General features: G+C 36.2%; 1 protein-coding gene across 3 annotated transcripts in view; it reads right to left on the reverse strand.

The window, feature by feature from the left end:
- LOC139979988 (TBC1 domain family member 4-like) overlaps window positions 1–18,069 on the reverse strand; it is a 36,460-nt gene extending 18,391 nt beyond the window's left edge. Inside the window, exons 1-2 of one of the 3 annotated variants that reach the window (XM_071991300.1) lie at window positions 17,238–18,069; window positions 264–956 (exon numbers count right to left, since the gene is read on the reverse strand). In XM_071991300.1, the coding sequence (XP_071847401.1) occupies window positions 264–956; window positions 17,238–17,990 (1,446 nt within the window). In that variant the 5' untranslated portion in view covers window positions 17,991–18,069. Of the gene's footprint in view, window positions 1–263; window positions 957–1,160; window positions 1,241–1,283; window positions 1,303–17,237 lie in introns of those variants that run through there. The other 2 variants (XM_071991301.1, XM_071991303.1) reach the window with 2 other exon arrangements.
- Between the last annotated feature and the right edge of the window lie 6,280 nt (window positions 18,070–24,349).

Consider the following 24,349-nt stretch of genomic DNA (forward strand, 5'->3'; position numbering starts at 1 on the left):
CAACTTTTAGCCAATTACCTGTATGCAAATTGCCTTGTTCTATTAATTACATCGTTTATGAAATGTAACAGGCCAATGCTATTACGTGTTAATATCAGTTTTGATATTTATACAGACGGCCTTGAGGTATTTAGCATGTAAAAGATCTAATGCAACCATTTAAATTATTTATTTATTTATGTTAGTAGACCAATAGGATTTCAATATCAACACTTGCCCATTGTACAGACAGTTTTAGGTTGTACCCTTTCAATGGAACTTACCTGTGAACAAAACGAAATCTCTGTGAACTTCTTCGTCAAAGCAAATGACTTTTTGTCAGTACTGATTAAGGTCAGAGCTGACTTTCCAATTTGAAATACCATTGTTCTATTATGACTCGTTTCTCTTGATGTGACCAACTTGAGAAACGTGTCTTGTCTCCTCAGCGTTGGTCTTGTAGACCGGGGTCCGTCGCTGTTAACGCTAGTCCTTGAATTCACACTGGCACCTGACCCTGCTCTTTCCCTCTCTTGGGGTAATAGTTCCCAATCTTTGTCACTGTCAGAGGTCAGAACAGAGTTGACCGAGCCCGAATTGGAGCTTGGGGAACCGCTCGTATCGAGTCCGTCCAAAGAATGAAACTGCGTCGTCTGACATTCCTTGGAATCGGAAGATAAACGATCCAATTGATCTTCACAGGAGTAATGCTTCTTGGCAGACTCCAAAGATTTCTTTTGCACTTCTTGTTCATGAGCTTTAAACTTTTCGATGGCATCGTCTATAAGTGAAGGCGGAGCGCTCTTGTGGCTGACGGTCACTCGACCACAATACAAAACCTCAAACATCGTGCAGTTGTTATCTTTCAAGTCTTCCAAAGCTGCACGTCCAACCTGGTGTGCACTGTGGTACCGGCCTGAGTCTAACTGCAGAGCATTCCTGGTGGCGTTCTTGATGGTATCCTGTATTCTACCAATCTGAAAAGATAACAAAAGAACACATCTTCTTATTATTTCCAGGAAAGCCTCAGAAAATTGGTTTGTATAAAGCGCTGCCGATGAAGAGTTAGCAAGAACCAGAAATGAACATAAGTTAACAATCAGGGGACTTTACTCTTCTCACATTCCCATTGAAACTTATTGCTTCTAGTCCTGAACAGCAATTCATAGGAGTGTACATACAGTAACTGACTATCGTTAATATTTTGGTAACGTGTCCAATCTGTTTCTTGGATACAGCCGTATACAGTCGCATGCATCGTACAAGTATCGACAACACTGGTTACTTTACATGTGTGTACTCACCATAATAAAATGTCAAAAGCTTCAACAGAACCCATGTACACGACTTGGGCTTCTCTTTTGTCTTTACGTTCTCACTTTGAAAGCGATATGTTAATGATCACAAAGACTTCCTCTCTAGATAACTATCAAATCAATCTTTGATTTAATGAAACATAAGACGACACTTCCCGTAAATGTTAGGATTACATGGGATAAGTGGATCATTCCAGCGAACAATATCTACACAAAGTTACACATCCCCTGTTGAGATCAAGCTGCTGTAACAACCGTTCTCACACTGTACTCTGCTTCCTAAGGGCAATGGTGAGGTGAGACCGTGAGACAAAATTCATATTCCCCCAAAAAATAAGTTTATGTACAGACCTACTGTATACCCATAGCATGTGATTTGGCTAGTCTGTATGGCACAGCTGATACACCTACTGTATGACCAGAATCAGAGGTTTGTGGTTGCACTCTGTCCCACCATGTGGGACCATGGCACCCTGAGGTGTGGACAATTGGTTGCAGTTGTGACCATCGTAATTTTCTCTAAAAGCAGGTTTCTGCATTTGGTCGAAATTTAAATCAAACTGAATGAAAAATTGGTGTAAAATGGGGCCTTAAATCTCTGAAGGTAAACCAATCATCATAACATGCCTCATAGCTCAGTTTACCATAACACACAAAATTAAGCATGTTTTAATTACCAGAAGTTGCTGATAAGAGTTAATATAAAAGCTGACAAGTATTCATCCAAAACTAACTGGTTTGGAGGATTTAAATCTACTGTCATACAAGTACAGTATATGTATTTCACTGCACAGCTTGAAGAAAATTACCCAACTTTAGACAGATACTGTAGGGCTCATACCCCAAAATCCTGGAAGTTGGTCAGTGCTATAATGTTCGCAACTGTTTGCAAACAATTTTGCCAAATTTTGCATGTTAGTCACAGTAGGTCTGCATGTGTAGAACTGTAGATTAGCAATAGCTTGCATATATTTGGTTTCAATTATATGTACCTCCCAACCCCCCTCTCCCACCCTCCTCCCACCCTCCTCACATGCTAATGTGGGCAGTTTGGAACAGCTGAGATAGACAAGAGGCTTCATATTTGCACTGGGCTGATATTCTGAATTTCTGATCCAGGTAATGTTTGTTCATGCATCTCTGGCTGCTTCTTTATCTACCTAACAACAGTTCTATGTGGTTACCAATGATTTTGCTTGAACTCCATAATTACTGTGTTACAAACCGAACTAAGTTCAGTAGTTACAGATAATTCTGTGTCCCACAAGTGTTAATGTAAATGTTCAATTCCTTAAGTTGCAACCCCTTTGAAGTTTTAAATGGCACTTTCTTTTTTTGTCAGGATGCAATTTTGGTGGACTATAGAAGCAGATTATGTTTGATACAGTAAGAAGGAATAATTAGTATTCAAATTTTGTTTACATAGTAGTTTAGAAGTCTCTGACTTTCTGCTATGGTTCCTGTGTAAAACACTGCTATATATGTACAACTTTGCACTTGCATCTAACAACTTGAACATTTTGTATAGCATTTTTTGCAATGCTGGATAAATTATTCCCTGGATAGTGGTTACCATAACTTTCCTTTGTACAGCATCAAACCATCAGACTGTGGCCAAATCAATTCAAGAGGGTAGCTTTAAGAGACATGTTCCAGGTTTTAACTGTCGATCCGCAACAAACACAGAATTGACAACGCACTGACGTAGTGCTTCTACTGTACAAGGTACTAAAGAGTTGTGCTTATTTCTCAATAATCTGACAAATTTATTATTCTTACCTCAGTTTGCCTCCCATAACCATATTCGTGCATCCTGCGGTCATTGATCGCAAATGGAGATAAACCTGAACTACTGTAAATCTGTCACAGTGTAGATTTGATGATGACAACCTTGCCTATATAGATACTATTCGAACACTGGGTTAGAACAACAGGAAACTGCTAATGGACTGATTACAATGTCCCATGGCTCTGAGTAACATAATGTAGTAAAGTTTAAAAAAACACATTGAAGCTATTTTTTTGCAATGGTTTTCACATGCTATCTCAAACTAACATTACCATAACAATGTTGCTCATTAGCTTAGCTAGAAGAAATTTTTATTAATATAATGATTTATAAGTCACAAATTCAGATTTATCTTTTTTTTTATATCCAATTTAAACTTCTCAATTTGTGGTTTATACTTCCAGAAGGTGTCTGGTTTACACGCTATATTCCCAATCGAATTGAACCATTAACCTGCTCATTACTAATGTTCACATTCGGTGATAAAATCTGAAAGAATGTCTTAAACTGAGCTATTATTGGAATCTTATTATAAACAACACCCATCAGGTTTGGCAAAGTTGACAAAACAACTCAAATATTAACTCAATAACAATGTCAGTTACTAAGGCTAATCAAAAACACCTTGGAATTGTACAGGGTTCTCTCATTTATGGTTCACTTAACAAATTCAAATGAAATATCGCAAAAATTTCTGGTTGGGATATTTATGAGTGATGAGCTGACCTGTCTCCCCACAACCTTAGCACCCTCGTTCTATCCATGCCTTGAACGTCATGGTAACCTTTAACCCCTCTGGTCAATGCCCTTCTTATTCTACCATCCAAAGTGCCTGTATCACATTTTTTTAGCGGATTTAACAAAATTTAGGCAAATTTTCTACTTTTTTTTTAAAATGTTATGATTGTGAGACTATAAAACGTTTATGAAGAAAAAGACTAAACTTTGAGATGGAAAACAAAACAAAAATTATTAAACCCACATTGATATCACATACATATTGTACAACTTATCAGGTGTACTGACTGACTTTTAGATTAAAAGGGGTAAGGAGTGTAATGTTTAGTTCCTATTTTACAGTCTGTCTCAGACCTTAAAGTTATCAAAATCGTTGCATTTTAGAACAAATAAACAACGACAAAGAAATAATATGGAATAACATATGGCCTATGAAGTTGCAAACTTCTTTCTTGAATTGTAAGTTAGGAATCCTACTCAAATTTAAAGTTGTAAGTCCTGTTGACGTACATAGAAAGCTAAACGTCTTGCTGTGAATTTATCTCCTTTCATTTTTAAGTTTGTTGTAAAACCATTTCCCTTCAAGTCTTTAGTTGTGTGTCACATTCTTAATTAATCATGATTGAAACCATCATCACACTGTGTAATGGGAAGCAATTGCCTTCCTAACATGTCATATATATATGTCTTCACATGATTGGTGTTTCCTCCCCACCATCCCAAAAATATGATCAAGTAACAACTTAGCAACATCAGCTAAGGATAAAGACAACTTCTGCGCGAGAAGGTTAGGCAGTACAGCATATTAACAACATACTTTGTACTCCTAGTATGTGCACAGGTAATGTCATGCTGTATATATATACAGGAACATAAGCTGTTTTAAGCAAGAACAGACCATGGGTCACCACCATACAAAGTCTGGTTGTCACAAGGTCTACAGTTTGGATCATGGGACCGTGTCTATTTATTACCTTCTTCTGTTATCATCTGACAGTGTTTGACAATACAGAGGCTGATTCTCTATCACTGTTTATCTTTGAGCAGATTTAGATTGCATAGACTTAGTACTGCATGGATCAACAGCTCAGACTAAAGCAACCTCCTGGTTTATTAGTAAACAAGGAACCTGGCTCTAATGTTAAACCCAAGCACTGACCTTCAGAAAGTTTGCATTGTAGCTGATTTACATTGAATACACAGTGTGGAGGACATTCAGTATAGCACAGTAGTATACAAATTAACTTAGACAATTAGAAACAGTACAATGTTTACAAACTACACACATCTACTTAGGCACATATGCCTTATGATCAAGATACAACTCTCTCAAGTCATGAATATGCAGATATTTTAAATTGCCTTTACTCCCTGCTTCACCGTAGAAACATAGATGATTCAATGCTCCACGTTGCTCTTAAATGTAGCATCCATAGCAAATAGATGTCAGTTCCTACTTGATAATATGTATGGCATACCGCATACACTATCAAATATCTGCATCAATTAGTTAAAAATGGCCTCCCACGTTTGTTGAGTTCTTCATGACCCATCAGTTCCCATTAAGCCCGCCATTGGAAGTATTACTTCCCATTTAGTAGTTCCCACTTGGCTCAATGAGTGTCATTTCAGCTTAAACATATCACAATAGGCACCAATGAATACAATAAGTTTAACTTCAGTACTAGCTGTCACTAATGCAGTAAGATGTATCAATAATCCCTAACTTCAGGGCATTCTAATACACATCAATTCTTATGGGTTTCCATTTACCAAAACTTCAAATTGTCATATATATCTATATGACTACTTGAGTACCCGCTACAAATCACCTGCTTGAACATGATGTATAATTGGATTCCATACCTCATTATGCTATAAAGCATTCAATGATACATTTGTCAACTAATAACATAGAGACTTAGTATCTGTTGATACAATAGCATCCAAATATCACTAAATATCCATATATTTATGTGCAATCATTACTTGCCAAACACTTGTAAATCACTATGTATTAGTGAACTGTTTTGCTATACCTATATAGTAAGACTAGGTGGTGGTTCTTCTATTGCAAAACAATAAATAAAATAATTTTCACAAAGTAGAAATTTTCCATTTATTACCTATTTTGTACAATTATGTGAGCAAAGTGTGGATATATTATGTACTACACCTTAATCACACTTTGAAGATATATAGTCTTAGTCTCAGTCTTTGGGTTTTATTGTTAATTAAAAGATCACAGTTCTTCATTTTGATCTTTTAAGGATGAAGCTAATTCCTAACAGCTTCAGATGAAACTTGCAGTATACTGTAGAAAGGGATACTACTATACCATGTGAGATAACATGATGGGTTAAACAGTAGCAGACATTGGTCAATAAAATACCTCAAAACATGCTTAAAAATGGGAAGTTAGGACCAATAATGGTAAACGCTAGTGAACCCCTGAGCATGGAAATTAAATTTCCAAGAAATGAGCTCAACCACAGAGCAATCCCCTACAAGTGTGGTTACCTCTTTAAAGAGGATGGAATAACAAATTGTGTCTAGACATATAGATATGCTCCAATAAGTCAGAAACTACCCAGGCTGCTACAAAACAGTGGTCAATATTTTTCAGATTAAATAAAAAGGTAGGGGGTAACTAAGGGAAAGGGAAGTTAAAGGGGAAATTAAGTATTAAGGTGTCTTGTATTACACAATTTCTTTGTTGTCTCAAAGCCAGTTTTTTTAAGCACTTGGAATTTACATTAGGTTATGAGAATTACTGTCCGTGTACTGTACTAACTGTTCATTGTGTTACACAATGTTTGTGTCTGAAAGCCAGTTTTTTTAAGCACTTGGATTTTTTTTTTACATTAAGTTATGAAAATTACAGTCCATGTACTAACTACTCAATGGAAGAGCAAAGAAGTTTGAGGGAAGCATTCAAACAAATCTTACATTTGTACACACTGTGCAGTATAAACTGTAGGAATATCATAGCAATACACAATACTGATGTATCATACATCATAGATCTATGCCATACTAAGGAGCAGTAATCAATATAGACTAAGCAAAATAGTCTCGCACAGTGGCTCTGATCCACTGCTCGTTCTCCCTGAGGTTTAACAAGGTTTATCCTCCAACATGGCCATATATGTTTATAATAAATAGTATCAAGCTCTGATAAATGCAGGTCCACATTTATCTTCTCAGCCTTCCTTCAACATGTATACTGTATAGTGACAGTATGAATTTATTTACCAAAGAATATTTAAAGTGTCATTCTGAATTTCTGATACATTGACTTAACATTTTCCTTAAAAGAAACAATCAGTTTCAATTTTTTTTTCCAACAGTGTTTATACTTCTAATGTTATAATAGATAATAGTACTGTTCATTGTGCATTGTTAACTGTATTATGAATCACTGGTCAAACAGCTTTGTTATTTTGTGAACCCTAGGAATACCCCTCCTTTCCAAGTATTACAATTAATCACAGCAATACAGTGAAAGTCATCAAACTGGGCACTGTATGGTTGTGGTTTTTTATTTCATATTTGCTTAATCGGGTTTGAGTCACTGTAATGATCAAATTGAATGTCCCAGTTCATTTACTATATGAGTCACACCTGTAGTACAGACAACATGTGAATGTAATGGGATTCTTCTTTTTTCCAATGTTGATATATAAGTAAGTCTATTTGGAATTTAATAATCAGGTCTATTATCTATGCCTATTATTTGACATCCTAAATTGCTACCAATATAGCTATGTCAGGAAGTTTTGGTACAAAGTTTTGAATCCTACCTTGATGCTGTTTACCACAGTTACCAATGCTCTAGACACGGTTGAGCAAGAATGTATAATATGTTGGGAGGTGACAGGTAAGAGAGGTGTGACGTAAATATAACCTCATTCTAAACAAGATCACTCAGGTCTATTATGGAAACCTTTGTTTGATTCTCAATTATACATACTTTGAACTATTGTAAGTATTTAAAAATGTTTACGTGTGCATTGAAATTAGGCGTTTACTTATTTCCCTGGGCGTACCTACATTGGACAGAATTTCCTTCAATGGTAAACCTTAGAATCATGTAGAGGTAAGTCCCCGATCAGTCCCCAACCAGGGAATCATTTATCAGTCCCCTATCAGTCCCCAACCAGGGAATCATTTATCAGTCCCTTATCAGTCCCCAACCAGGGAAATGTTTATCAGTCCCCTATCAGTCCCCAACCAGGGAATCATTTATCAGTCCCCTATCAGTCCCCAACCAGGGAATGATTTATCAGTCCCCTATCAGTCCCCAACCAGGGAATCATTTATCAGTCCCCTATCAGTCCCCAACCAGGGAATCATTTATCAGTCCCCTATCAGTCCCCAACCAGGGAATCATTTATTAGTCCCCTATCAGTCCCCAACCAGGGAATCATTTATCAGTCCCCTATCAGTCCCCAACCAGGGAATGATTTATCAGTCCCCTATCAGTCCCCAACCAGGGAATCATTTATCAGTCCCCTATCAGTCCCCAACCAAGGAATCATTATCAGTCCCCAACCAGGGAATGATTTATCAGTCCCCTATCAGTCCCCAACCAAGGAATCACTATCAGTCCCCAACCAGGGAATGATTTATCAGTCCCCTATCAGTCCCCAACAGGGAATCATTTATCTGCTTTAGTATCACAAAATGCTATGCAAAGTTCTCAAATTGCGATACAAGTACATAAGATGCATCTAGCAGTGTTTGTAGACAGGAACTATAGTATATTATAAGAGGGAAAGGTCAGAACCTTCAAATTTGCTACACAAAATTTGAACATTTTATTATTTCCTGCCAAGTGCCAACCAATGAGCTCTTACAATATTCTCAATCTCCTCAACCAATTCATTTTATTTTTTCCCATGCAGTGAGAAATCACATGTATAGAAAGTTTAATGGTACTTCAGGGTTGAGACTGGTATGGCAGCAAGGCCCAAATATTATTATTACGCTCAATACTTTGTACTATAAAGCAATGATTTTTCTGATTATATACACATCCTTAACATCACCATGTTGTTCCTATTGTAATCTGTCCACAGACATCCTACTAGTCTGTGTATCTTGTCCAATCTAAACAAATCTCATTTCATAAAACCACAATCCTGTTTGTTCACAATGGATGACTACCAACTCAGAACAATAACATTTCATGAACAAAGGAAAGAGAGAGGTTACTCCTCTTAATTGCCAGTTGAGTCACCTTTCACTTTGTATAAACTGTATCTAGTCAGAATTGACACCGTTCTTAGCCTCCAATCCTCAATGTTTATCCAATGATGTCTATACCATGACGTCTATGTACAAATCCAATGAGGTCTGTACATAAGGTGAACTGAAGTACATTGAAAAATGTGTAAACAACAAAGAAAGGTGAAAGACCTTGATCATCAACTAAATTTTAACCAGCTATTGATCTGGCAATGACTAATGAAATGTTAAACAATCAATAGGACAATCATTCACAATGGTGGTAGCTAATCAAAAATTCAAAACCAATTTCAATGGAGAAACCCATTCAAGGTTATGGATATGTAGCAATCCGGTAAACAGTGGAAACTAATTATCATACTACGCTTAATTGCTCATTAATCCACATGTTTACTATTATCCTTATGAACCAAAATGCTTTCATGACCAACTTTCTGAGAATGTGACCAGTCAGCATGTCTGTAAAAGGTGCTATTGGACAAACATCAACACAACAACCTACTGTAGTACGTATCGTCCCTTCCCAGTGACAGGTCGATTCCGGTCTCATTATCCCACAATGCTTAATATTTATTTAAAGAACTTTCAAACACCACCTATTAATTTGATACGCATAGAATCTTTTAATTCATATCAAAAATTTAAAAAAAAAATTATCCTAGAAATTAAGACATCACCTTTACAAAGTTGTTGACAAATCTGCCAACATTGTTTATGGGTTCTATAAATTGCAAGAAATATTAAAGGATGACATGAAGCAGAATGGTAGTCTTGATATGTTAAAGTCCAAGAATGAAGAATATTTGAGAGATGGTAAGATATCTATAGCTGTTCTATTTTTCAACATATTCTCAACTTTAAAATATGTTTTATCTCTGGAAAGCTCCTTTTAGGCTAAACTGATGATGATGCCTGCAGCTCCTCATTGTAGGCCTTAATGTTAATGTCAATCCATTGTTTTCTAAATTCTAACAACTCAACCAAAATATGCTCTGTTTTTACTTCATATGAATAACAGAACACCATTGAATGACATTCAATGTCCATTTAAATCTGTTTTCCCATTGAACTTTGTATTGCATCTGAGGAACTGACATTACTGACCTACCTGTAATGGTATATATATGTTAGACTACCTAGTCCAGCCAATTTTATTAATGGGTCTCAGAAAATTGGAAGAGTCATTTCTCGAAAAATAAATGTGGTATTGAAATACAACCTGGTATTAAAGCAATGTTTTTGAACGGTCTACAACATATCATAATGTATGTTGTGCCAAGAGCCATCCTTTAAAATGCAAGATAGGTCTAATCGTAGAGCAAAATTCACACATACGACACATAAGCTATTTTAGGCTTTGTTTGTAGCATGACTTGCTGCTTCTCAAGGTCAATGACTCTGCTGCTGTTTGTCAACTTCAATCCAGCCTACTGAACAGGTAAATCACTGTTTCATAGAATAAAGATAACAATATTGTTACCGTGGCATCAACAGGAAGTGATGGAAACCAAAACAGTGACTCTGTCATATTGTTTGGCAATCACTCCATTGACTGAAACAGCGATTGTGTCCAATCAACACTGTGGATAGGGAGAAGTAGATATCTGCCACACTTAAATACACTTAAAAAATTAAACATTGTTTCCATGAAACTAATGTTCAAAAGTCACATTCAAGAGGAAATAAAGAGGTAGTATGTAGGTTAGGAAATTGTTGGCTGCAGATAGTCGCAATTCCTTATATTCCCATTTTCAAACACCGGTTCATTAGGTTGTCACCTAGCAGAAACGAATGCCTTAGATATATCAAATTTGAGAACACAAGGGAAGAGGGATCCAGATCATGATTTTTCCCTCTCAGAGGTATTAATGCTCACCCCGCCATACAGTACGTGTACACATTTGAGAACAAAAGGTGAGTCAAATGCCGAAACCAACAAGCTTTCTTCCATTTGGTTAAAACAGGTTCATCAAACCTGCTTGACTGGCATCACTAAAAGTAAGATTAAAATTTATTCAAACTACTAAATACATGTTCCCTCCTAGGATTTTTACATTCAGCACATTTCATTTTCACATTGCAGTCAATCAACAAACTTTCTAACCAATAACACTTCTTTGTATACATCCGTATCAATCAGATTCAAACTATAGAAACTTGACGTGATTCAGCAGCCTAAATAGGAGTTTGTTTCTCTCACATTGTATGAAATAAATGCTCTATCATATACCACAAGCAATGGTCTATCACAACTTGTATTAAAATTGAACAAAGTAGATCTGCATGACTAATTTTGATGTAGTACCATCAGTGGGTGGCTGTAGGCAAATTTATGGTCAAGACAGATCCATTAGTGTTGACCTCTTACTTACACGTTGGTGTACAGAACTTCCTGTGTATCTCTGATTTCCTGAAGACTTTGACTCCACAGTACACACAAGCACAGTATGTTCTAACAGTACCTAGAATCTTGAATAGCCTAAACAGAATTTATATGAGTAACAATTCAATGAAATACATAACAATTTACTATATGTGTACTACTGCAAGTTGATACCCATCCTTAATGAGGCCCACGGCTGAATATTGCAGTTACTGTTAAGTATCCTTGTACACTGTCTTCAACCAGAACCTCACTATAAAACGGAAGTAAATTGAATACACAGAGGCCACTAGTTTAATAGAAGATAACTACACTTTTTCAACAGATTTTCGCTGTAAATTTGGACATTTTGTTTTTAACGGTAATCATGTCAAAATTACATACATCATACATGTAATAGCCAAGTCTCGTAAAGCTAAATTCCCTACATGCTGTATTTACAGTACTTAATTCAGACACAACTTGGAGTTCTGATTGGTTTAATGCAGAGAACCAAGACTGCTTGATTTGGATTTTGGACAAACCTCATCATCAGCATACAGTATTTCCTGTGTATATATATAGACAGGTAGTGTAATTTAACACTCTCCGAGTTACCGCAACAATTCCCAATACCAAGGACAGTTTCAACTTTCATACTACCAGCACTAATGGAACATTTTTCCACTTAACACCGTACTTCCCATTCTGGGGTACTGGTTGTCCTAACACAAAAACAATAAAAATACAATATGTTAGTGGTGGTGGGATTACAAATGTTGAGTACCAAGTACTCAAGTACTTACTATTTAACCTTCACCTGATGTAACTGTTCAGTACACTTGTCTTACTTTGATCAATTATATCCAAATTTCAAAAATATTTTGCTAGATTTTGAAAATTTGTCAACCAAAAGGCAAAAAGTTACTGTTAAATTCCATATATTTACAATTGGGGTCAGGTTGATTCTATAGTCCAAGTCATGTTACAATCACACATCCTTTGTTTATAACCCAACCCTTAACCTCACAGAGTAATATACGTTTATACTGCATGAAGTACAGTAAACTGTACAGTACTTAGTCCAATATATATGAAATTTTGTGTCCCACAAATTCAATGGAAATTGGAATGTGTTATTTTCTCATTGGCACAGCTTGATGCCCAGTTGTATCATTCCTGATAATATCCTTCCAAAATCTCCTTCAATGGTGTGTCAGCACCAGATTGTTGCATTTGATGCACACTTTTGGGAGAATTTCAACGACTACATACATACAGACCTGTTGGAAATTAGATCATTTACTTCAAGATTTTTTCCAAGGGTTTGAATAAATAGTTGCTTGCTTTTCAACCATCTCTGCTTAAAATATACTCTACCTCACACATGATACAGTTAAAATTATGGTACTTCTTGCGTGTACTTTGCCTTTGGGGACAACAGTTCATTCCAGTTGTAAACAACACAAAGTCAGAACAGCTTGTTAGCTAGTGTACAGTACATCCACACATATATATCCTGTGTGTAAAATATCACTGTTGTAAAGTAGATTACCAAGGCAGTAAATTGAGCTATAACATACCAACCTGAGAAGATTAACAATAACTACAGGTCAATAACAAACACCTGTATAAACCTCCTACTGTACTGTAGACCTGAAATAGGTAAAGAACAAGTCTACTGTAACAGTTCTATTGAGATCTTTGTTCAGTATAATTTAACTGTACCCAATATTCAGTGTACTACCGTTATATACTTAACCTGATCGAGAAGCACAGGCTACTGTATAGTATGAGAAAACAGACATAAACTTGATGATGAATAGATATTATTGTATCATGACTGAATGACTGATGATGTCCATATTTTATTGAATAAGCATACAAGGTACATACAACAAGTTACATACATACTGTACCTGTACATTTGATTTAAAGGCATTGAAGACTCGCCCCAAACCGCGTGCAGCCATCTGAAAAAGTTAACTTTCGCAAGTGACGTTTTGTTCGTGTCGCTACAAAATGCAGACAGTAATGAAACGTGATACCTTGTTATCTTTAGCTGGACCTGAGATGTCCATCGCTGTATCGTTTATACACTGTACTGTGGGTATTGACCGCAGCTGTATGTACTGACTGTACACTAGTATCTAATTACCGACGGTAGCAAGCTGTGTGTGTATTTTCTGGGATCGATGGTGGTGTCTAACACTTCTGTTACACCTCATTCGAAACTAGGTCAGATTACCGGCATTAGACCTTTCTTTTTGCGCGAGTCTTCACACCCTTTAAACAGTAAAACTAGGTGACAGTGTCTTTCACTTTAATGGCAGTGCAAACAATGCTCAGCAAAAATGAACTTTTGCTAAAGTTGACTAGAAAGCAAAATTTAGTTTGAATGATTGTATGGATTTCCTTTCACTTCGTTTGGATAGCTTTATGCTACACCATTTGCATTCATAACAACTACTGTTGCATGTATATTGTATCATTAAATTTAATACTGCCTAGCTGTCTCATAAGTTTCAATTCTATCAACCAAGTTTATCTGTTTACATCTACAGTAGGTCAGTAGCAATTACACTTTGCATTGCAAGCACCTTAAAATGTGCTGTAAAATTTTGTCCAGTATTGAAATATAAATACAGTAAGGGAAAATTATGTTTAAAATGTGACTTGTAAGTTGCAGGACATCTCATTGTTGAATTGTGATTTTTTTATTGTCAAAGCAAAACACAGCATTCAAGTTATGGCTTGCAAAAACATATGACCAGCAATTTCTGTGACATTTAGTTTTAGACTTGCTCAAGATGTTACTCTTGCACCTTTAAAGAAACATGAATGAAAATATGATATAAGAATATTGGTCATTGCTATCATCTTAAAGCAGCATTTTGCATCCTTTTCTATGATATTTCTCAACCTCACTGACTCCACTATGTCATAACGACATACATAACTAGTTTATCTATTTAAATCTTACTTCAAATGGTGGCATAAAAGTCGAAAAATTTGCAACTTTCAACTTTGTTTTTCTCCAAGATATTTTCCGTTGGAATCCCAATTAACCTCGCCCATAATATGAATATTTAAACACTACGAACGTCATTGACCAATACGTAATCCAACACCAAGCTTGATTTGTGTACAGTCTATATGGTAGTTGTACCAGGGAGTTCCATAACAACTCCCTGGTTGTGCCAACGCAAAGTCTTGAATCTATTTTTAGCAACGGCTCATAACTAAACCTGCATCTCTAATTAGTTGAATTCAAACTAGTGGGTTTGGGGTACTGTATGCGATTAATTTTAAATGTGGAATTTTGTCGTGGATACTTTTCTCATTCTCTGCAAATATCCTTAATTACTCGCCAATTAACCATGTTGGCAGGGAAAAACTTGGCTGATATCTTAGTTTGCTGTTTTGTGATTGATCATGTAAAAAAACTCGATGGACATGTCGAAAAAAAAAAATAGAAAACGGCGACCAAACGCAAAATGCTGCTTTAATGCCAGCTTAATATAAATAATGATGTGACATTTGGCTTATAATTCTGTCAGTTGAAAACTTCAGTATTTTGCAATCCAAGGGTTGCAACGAATGTCGGCTACATAAGTGTAGCGAGTAGCAAACATGTACGAAAGAATATATGTTCCGGTGCACAGGGGTGTTTGAAGTTGCTTAAGAGAAATACTGGAAGCTCTCTGCATCTTGATAAATAGGTCATATAACCTCATCCTCAGCAAAGATATAAATTTTTCAAATACAGTGATGACATCTGACAACATCAAGTTCAATATATTCTAATAGGAAACAAGAGCTTTTGAAGTACATCTACAGTACAGTACCATGTTGACATCCAAGATCACTCTACGGTACCATGGTGACATCCAAGATCACTCTACGGTACCATGGTGACATCCAAGATCACTCTACGGTACCATGGTGACATCCAAGATCACTCTACGGTACCATGGTGACATCCAAGATCACTCTACGGTACCATGGTGACATCCAAGATAACTCTACGGTACCATGGTGACATCCAAGATCACTCTACGGTACCATGGTGACATCCAAGATCACTCTACGGTATCATGGTGACATCAAAGATCACCCTAAGGTACCATGGTGATATCCAAGATCACTCTACGGTACCATGGTGACATCCAAGATCACTCTACGGTACCATGGTGACATCCAAGATCACTTTATGGTACCATGGTGACATCTAAGATCACTCTATGGTACCATGGTGACATCCAAGATCACTCTACGGTACCATGGTGACATCCAAGATCACTCTACGGTACCATGGTGACATCCAAGAGCACTCTACGGTATCATGGTGACATCCAAGATCACTCTATGGTTCCATGGTGACATCCAAGATAGCTGTAATTCCATTCCCTCTGTATGAATCAAGGGTTTAGCTGGTCAAATTAAGTTACATTCAGTCAACCATATCTAGGTATCTAGGAATGAGCGTACATATATATGGGGATTTCAACTAGCAGCGTGGAATGTTTATCTCATTAAGAAGAGTGTTTATTAATAGTCTTTGACTGCAATATCCCTTAAATAGGGTGTTTATATTACAATATAATACACTCATACAGGGAGGTTCACATCTTCAATTTGGCCAGAAGATCTACAAGATACAATTGAAGTTGAATTTTGAGACAATTATAATTATTTATCAAATTTTAACATATGAACAGCTAGAAACAAAAGATGCTCCTTGACATTCCATATTACTGTACAATAAAAGGTTTGTCATTCTTGGTGGACAACATAAACATTAACTTTCTAATGGATTAATTGTCTCTTGATACTTAACCTAACCCAAAATTAACATTTAGGCCCATGAATATTCAGATCTATAGACTATTTATTAAACTTTATTCAGTTCCCAGTGACATCTTCTATACTTCTGTTCGGTTTGAGTAGTCGACTCAGCTACAACCATCATCTTCAAGACGAAATGCTTCTAATCCGACCTCTCACTAAGCTGTCTTATGAGTGCATTATTAGGAGTTGTTACGTACTGATCCCTTGTACAGAGCGTATCTCTGCCCTGGTATACATAATGTGTAATTATATATGAACATTGTGTACGTTATACGTACAGTACTACAGAACATACGGAACAAATGAAACTTTTTGACCTACGACTTTACGTTTTACGCTTCTGCAATGGAACTTACCATTTGTAGGTGAGCATCGATATCTATGTGAATTGTTTTGACTTAAACACAGTTACTGACACCTTAATGTTCATAAGCACAAGTTTTTACTAATTGTCACAGGAATGTGAATGTTCAAACTTCAAACCGTAAACTTATAGTTTTAAAGCAGATAACCCTAAAACTTGTAAACTTGTACCATTTACGAAGAAGTGACTGTACGTACACTGTCATTGGTTTTTCATATGTGTTGTGTCATTCACCATGCTCTAAGTTTGTTTATTCATGTGTGTATAAAAGAACAGCGCTTGTCCAAAGCCAAAGAGGCCGGGTACGATCACAGGAGGAACAAATCACATACAGAAGCAATCACAGGAACAAATTGCTCATAGCGTGATGAATAGTAAGGATCAACACAGCACATTTGGCGAAGAAAAATCGGCCCATACGCCTTAAAAAAAGCTAGTGAGGTACCACTGATCAGGAACAAATGCACCATGGTATATGGACCTGTAAAGTAATTTTACATAATGTTGGTAGGGCTTGTGTGTTACATGAAATGATATACACTATGACAACTTCATGAAAGGTAAACAAATGAAAGGATGATAACTTACATCTTGCTTTTGCTTTGCTTCCAGTATAAAGAGTTTCGAACTTGGCGTGTCTTCATCCAGCTTCCACTGATAGGCAAATAGGGTATTGTAACCTGCAGTAAACTTGAAAACATTGTGAAGACGGTGTTCAAATAACATGGACCCTTTCTCGTCAGAAATGCCTAGCAATCCCTTCTCTGAAATTTGTAATAATAGAGACACTTTGTCCTTATTATTTCGTTTCTTTTCAGCGATTATCCATGGTATCATTGCTTGTGTAACTCTTTTATCAAGTGTAATGTTACCATGATAAGTAAGCTGAAATACTCTCAAATTACTTCGTGTGTGTCGAACGTCAGAAGTTGATCTCGGCCTTCCAGTTGTATACTGATCATTTAAATACATCGATGAATTAGGATTGTAATCATCTGCCGAACGGCTTTTTGTGAGATGACTGCTAGTGGATTTCGGATTAGAGTCATTAACAGTTAATGTAAAGGACGGCATTCTGGTATTGGTAAGAGATTTAGTGTTAGTAACACTAACAGTTGGTGCAACGTTATAACCTGAACCTGCACTTTTAACAGTTACCGAATCAGTCGCAGTTGCGACGGAGTCATTACCGTTAGAAACGTCTATGATGGGAGCTTGTTTCACACCAGCATCCAGACATGTTGGCGAGAAAACATCACTTGCAGAATTATCTAAGTCACTGTCAGTGAATCCCATGCCACTGTCTGTCGAATAATTCTTGTATTTTGCAAATTTAGCCATTCCGGAAGTCCTGAATTTCGAACTTGTTGGATGCCTTCTGCCCGCTTTCACGTTCACGGTGCTAGTGCAATGTAAATTGGATTTAGCATCCCGCGGTCCGCATTTGAATGGCCTCATTGAAGGTAGCAGCCACTAAGAGCAGACACTAACAGCAACCACTAAGAAAAAAAGGACAGTAAGACATGACACACAGTACTACAACTGCGGTCGTGTGTGTTTGTTATAACCAGTGTTACCAGCGACAGTTGACGAAAAAACGCTAGATTGGCGAAAATAAAACCCCAAACGCGCTGTATATACTTAATGTGTAATGATCAGAATAATGATTTTTTTTTTCAAAATCGATTAACTTTAGTTATAGAGCCTACTAGGATGTCCGGTTAGCACCACATTGAAGTAGATAGGTTCATCTTTCACGTGATATACCTCTACTATCGGTAACAAATATGATTTCTTGACCAAAAGTGGCCTTGAAGTTTTAACCCCGATACGGACATCTCTAAACGCGCTGTATATACGTAATGTGTAATGATCAGAAAAATGGTTAATTTGTATTTTTTTCAAAATCGATTAACTTTAGTTATGGAGCCTACTAGGATGTCCGGTTAGCACCACATTAAAGTAGAAAGGTTCCTCTTTTACGTGGTATACCTCTACTATCGGTAACAAAAATGATTTCTTGACCAAAAATGGCCTTAAAGTTTTAACCCCGATACGGACATCTCTAAACGCGCTGTATATACGTAATGTGTAATGATCAGAAAAATGGTTAATTTTTATTTTTTTCAAAATCGATTAACTTTAGTTATGGAGCCTACTAGGATGTCCGGTTAGCACCACATTGAAGTAGAAAGGTTCCTCTTTCACGTGGTATACCTCTACTATCGGTAACAAAAATGATTTCTTGACCAAAAATGACCTTGAAGTTTTAACCCCGATACAGACCCTTCTCTAAACGCGCTGTATATACGTAATGTGTAATGATAAGAAAAATGGTTAATTTTTATTTTTTTCAAAATCGATTAACTTTAGTTATGGAGCCTACTAGGATGTCCGGTTAGCACCACATTGAAGTAGAAAGGTTCCTCTTTCACGTGGTATACCTCTACTATCGGTAACAAAAATGATTTTTTGACCAAAAATGACCTTGAAGTTTTAACCCCGATACAGACCCTTCTCTAAACGCGCTTTATATACGTTATGTGTAATGATCAGAAAAATGTTAATTTTTAATTTTTTTCAAAATCGATTAACTTTAGTTATGGAGCCTACTAGGATGTCCGGTTAGCACCACATTAAAGTAGAAAGGTTCCTCTTTTACGTGGTATACCTCTACTATCGGTAACAAAAATGATTTCTTGACCAAAAGTGACCTTGAAGTTTTAACCCCGATACGGACATCTCTAAACGCGCTGTATATACGTTATGTGTAATGATCAGAAAAATTTATGATTTTTATTTTTTTCAAAATCGATTAACTTTAGTTATGGAGCCTACTAGGATGTCCGGTTAGCACCACATTAAAGTAGAAAGGTTCCTCTTTCACGTGGTATACCTCTACTATCGGTAACAAAAATGATTTCTTGACCAAAAATGGCCTTAAAGTTTTAACCCCGATCCGGACATCTCTAAACGCGCTGTATATACGTAATGTGTAATGATAAGAAAAATGGTTAATGTTTATTTTTTTCAAAATCGATTAACTTTAGTTATGGAGCCTACTAGGATGTCCGGTTAGCACCACATTGAAGTAGAAAGGTTCCTCTTTCACGTGGTATACCTCTACTATCGGTAACAAAAATGATTTTTTGACCAAAAATGACCTTGAAGTTTTAACCCCGATACAGACCCTTCTCTAAACGCGCTGTATATACGTAATGTGTAATGATCAGAAAAATGTTAATTTTTAATTTTTTTCAAAATCGATTAACTTTAGTTATGGAGCCTACTAGGATGTCCGGTTAGCACCACATTAAAGTAGAAAGGTTCCTCTTTTACGTGGTATACCTCTACTATCGGTAACAAAAATGATTTCTTGACCAAAAGTGACCTTGAAGTTTTAACCCCGATACAGACCCTTCTCTAAACGCGCTGTATATACGTAATGTGTAATGATAAGAAAAATGGTTAATTTTTATTTTTTTCAAAATCGATTAACTTTAGTTATGGAGCCTACTAGGATGTCCGGTTAGCACCACATTGAAGTAGAAAGGTTCCTCTTTCACGTGGTATACCTCTACTATCGGTAACAAAAATGATTTTTTGACCAAAAATGACCTTAGGGTTTTAACCCCGATACAGACCCTTCTCTAAACGCGCTGTATATACGTTATGTGTAATGATCAGAAAAATGTTAATTTTCAATTTTTTTCAAAATCGATTAACTTTAGTTATGGAGCGTACTAGGATGTCCGGTTAGCACCACATTAAAGTAGAAAGGTTCCTCTTTTACGTGGTATACCTCTACTATCGGTAACAAAAATGATTTCTTGACCAAAAGTGACCTTGAAGTTTTAACCCCGATACAGACCCTTCTCTAAACGCGCTGTATATACGTTATGTGTAATGATCAGAAAAATGGTTAATTTTTATTTTTTTCAAAATCGATTAACTTTAGTTATGGAGCCTACTAGGATGTCCGGTTAGCACCACATTAAATTAGAAAGGTTCCTCTTTTACGTGGTATACCTCTACTATCGGTAACAAAAATTATTTCTTGACCAAAAGTGACCTTGAAGTTTTAACCCCGATACAGACCCTTCTCTAAACGCGCTGTATATACGTTATGTGTAATGATCAGAAAAATTTATGATTTTTATTTTTTTCAAAATCGATTAACTTTAGTTATGGAGCCTACTATCGGTAACAAAAATGATTTCTTGACCAAAAGTGACCTTGAAGTTTTAACCCCGATACAGACCCTTCTCTAAACGCGCTGTATATACGTTATGTGTAATGATCAGAAAAATGGTTAATTTTTATTTTTTTCAAAATCGATTAACTTTAGTTATGGAGCCTATTAAGATGTCCGGTTAGCACCACATTAAAGTAGAAAGGTTCCTCTTTTACGTGGTATACCTCTACTATCGGTAACAAAAATGATTTCTTGACCAAAAATGGCCTTAAAGTTTTAACCCCGATCCGGACATCTCTAAACGCGCTGTATATACGTAATGTGTAATGATAAGAAAAATGGTTAATTTTTATTTTTTTCAAAATCGATTAACTTTAGTTATGGAGCCTACTAGGATGTCCGGTTAGCACCACATTGAAGTAGAAAGGTTCCTCTTTCACGTGGTATACCTCTACTATCGGTAACAAAAATGATTTTTTGACCAAAAATGACCTTGAAGTTTTAACCCCGATACAGACCCTTCTCTAAACGCGCTGTATATACGTAATGTGTAATGATCAGAAAAATGGTTAATTTTTATTTTTTTCAAAATCGATTAACTTTAGTTATGGAGCCTACTAGGATGTCCGGTTAGCACCACATTGAAGTAGAAAGGTTCCTCTTTCACGTGGTATACCTTTACTATCGGTAACAAAAATGATTTCTTGACCAAAAATGACCTTGAAGTTTTAACCCCGATACAGACCCTTCTCTAAACGCGCTGTATATACGTAATGTGTAATGATCAGAAAAATGGTTAGTTTTTATTTTTTTCAAAATCGATTAACATTTAGTTATGGAGCCTACTAGGATGTCCGGTTAGCACCACATTAAAGTAGAAAGGTTCCTCTTTTACGTGGTATACCTCTACTATCGGTAACAAAAATGATTTCTTGACCAAAAGTGACCTTGAAGTTTTAACCCCGATACGGACATCTCTAAACGCGCTGTATATACGTTATGTGTAATGATCAGAAAAATGTTAATTTTCAATTTTTTTCAAAATCGATTAACTTTAGTTATGGAGCCTACTAGGATGTCCGGTTAGCACCACATTAAAGTAGAAAGGTTCCTCTTTTACGTGGTATACCTCTACTATCGGTAACAAAAATGATTTCTTGACCAAAAGTGACCTTGAAGTTTTAACCCCGATACAGACCCTTCTCTAAACGCGCTGTATATACGTTATGTGTAATGATCAGAAAAATGGTTAATTTTTATTTTTTTCAAAATCGATTAACTTTAGTTATGGAGCCTACTAGGATGTCCGGTTAGCACCACATTAAAGTAGAAAGGTTCCTCTTTTACGTGGTATACCTCTACTATCGGTAACAAAAATGATTTCTTGACCAAAAGTGACCTTGAAGTTTTAACCCCGATACAGACCCTTCTCTAAACGCGCTGTATATACGTTATGTGTAATGATCAGAAAAATTTATAATTTTTATTTTTTTCAAAATCGATTAACTTTAGTTATGGAGCCTACTAGGATGTCCGGTTAGCACCACATTGAAGTAGAAAGGTTCCTCTTTTACGTGCATGGTATACCTCTACTATCGGTAACAAAAATGATTTTTTGACCAAAAATGACCTTGAAGTTTTAACCCCGATACAGACCCTTCTCTAAACGCGCTGTATATACGTAATGTGTAATGATCAGAAAAATGGTTAATTTTTATTTTTTTCAAAATCGATTAACTTTAGTTATGGAGTCTACTAGGATGTCCGGTTAGCACCACATTGAAGTAGAAAGGTTCCTCTTTCACGTGGTATACCTCTACTATCGGTAACAAAAATGATTTTTTGACCAAAAATGACCTTGAAGTTTTAACCCCGATACAGACCCTTCTCTAAACGCGCTGTATATACGTAATGTGTAATGATCAGAAAAATTTATGATTTTTATTTTTTTCAAAATCGATTAACTTTAGTTATGGAGCCTACTAGGATGTCCGGTTAGCACCACATTAAAGTAGAAAGGTTCCTCTTTTACGTGGTATACCTCTACTATCGGTAACAAAAATGATTTCTTGACCAAAAGTGACCCTGAAGTTTTAACCCCGATACAGACCCTTCTCTAAACGCGCTGTATATACGTAATGTGTAATGATAAGAAAAATGGTTAATTTTTATTTTTTTCAAAATCGATTAACTTTAGTTATGGAGTCTACTAGGATGTCCGGTTAGCACCACATTGAAGTAGAAAGGTTCCTCTTTCACGTGGTATACCTCTACTATCGGTAACAAAAATGATTTTTTGACCAAAAATGACCTTGAAGTTTTAACCCCGATACAGACCCTTCTCTAAACGCGCTGTATATACGTAATGTGTAATGATCAGAAAAATGGTTAATTTTTATTTTTTTCAAAATCGATTAACTTTAGTTATGGAGTCTACTAGGATGTCCGGTTAGCACCACATTAAAGTAGAAAGGTTCCTCTTTTACGTGGTATACCTCTACTATCGGTAACAAAAATGATTTTTTGACCAAAAATGACCTTGAAGTTTTAACCCCGATACAGACCCTTCTCTAAACGCGCTGTATATACGTAATGTGTAATGATCAGAAAAATGGTTAATTTTTATTTTTTTCAAAATCGATTAACTTTAGTTATGGAGTCTACTAGGATGTCCGGTTAGCACCACATTAAAGTAGAAAGGTTCCTCTTTTACGTGGTATACCTCTACTATCGGTAACAAAAATGATTTTTTGACCAAAAGTGACCTTGAAGTTTTAACCCCGATACGGACATCTCTAAACGCGCTGTATATACGTTATGTGTAATGATCAGAAAAATTTATGATTTTTATTTTTTTCAAAATCGATTAACTTTAGTTATGGAGCCTACTAGGATGTCCGGTTAGCACCACATTAAAGTAGAAAGGTTCCTCTTTTACGTGGTATACCTCTACTATCGGTAACAAAAATGATTTCTTGACCAAAAGTGACCTTGAAGTTTTAACCCCGATACGGACATCTCTAAACGCGCTGTATATACGTTATGTGTAATGATCAGAAAAAGTTATGATTTTTATTTTTTTCAAAATCGATTAACTTTAGTTATGGAGCCTACTAGGATGTCCGGTTAGCACCACATTAAAGTAGAAAGGTTCCTCTTTTACGTGGTATACCTCTACTATCGGTAACAAAAATGATTTCTTGACCAAAAATGGCCTTAAAGTTTTAACCCCGATCCGGACATCTCTAAACGCGCTGTATATACGTTATGTGTATTGATCAGAAAAATGTTAATTTTCAATTTTTTTTCAAAATCGATTAACTTTAGTTATGGAGCCTACTAGGATGTCCGGTTAGCACCACATTGAAGTAGAAAGGTTCCTCTTTCACGTGGTATACCTCTACTATCGGTAACAAAAATGATTTTTTGACCAAAAATGACCTTGAAGTTTTAACCCCGATACAGACCCTTCTCTAAACGCGCTGTATATACGTAATGTGTAATG

Source organism: Apostichopus japonicus, chromosome 14 (assembly GCF_037975245.1).
Source record: "Apostichopus japonicus isolate 1M-3 chromosome 14, ASM3797524v1, whole genome shotgun sequence".
NCBI lineage: Eukaryota > Metazoa > Echinodermata > Holothuroidea > Aspidochirotida > Stichopodidae > Apostichopus > Apostichopus japonicus.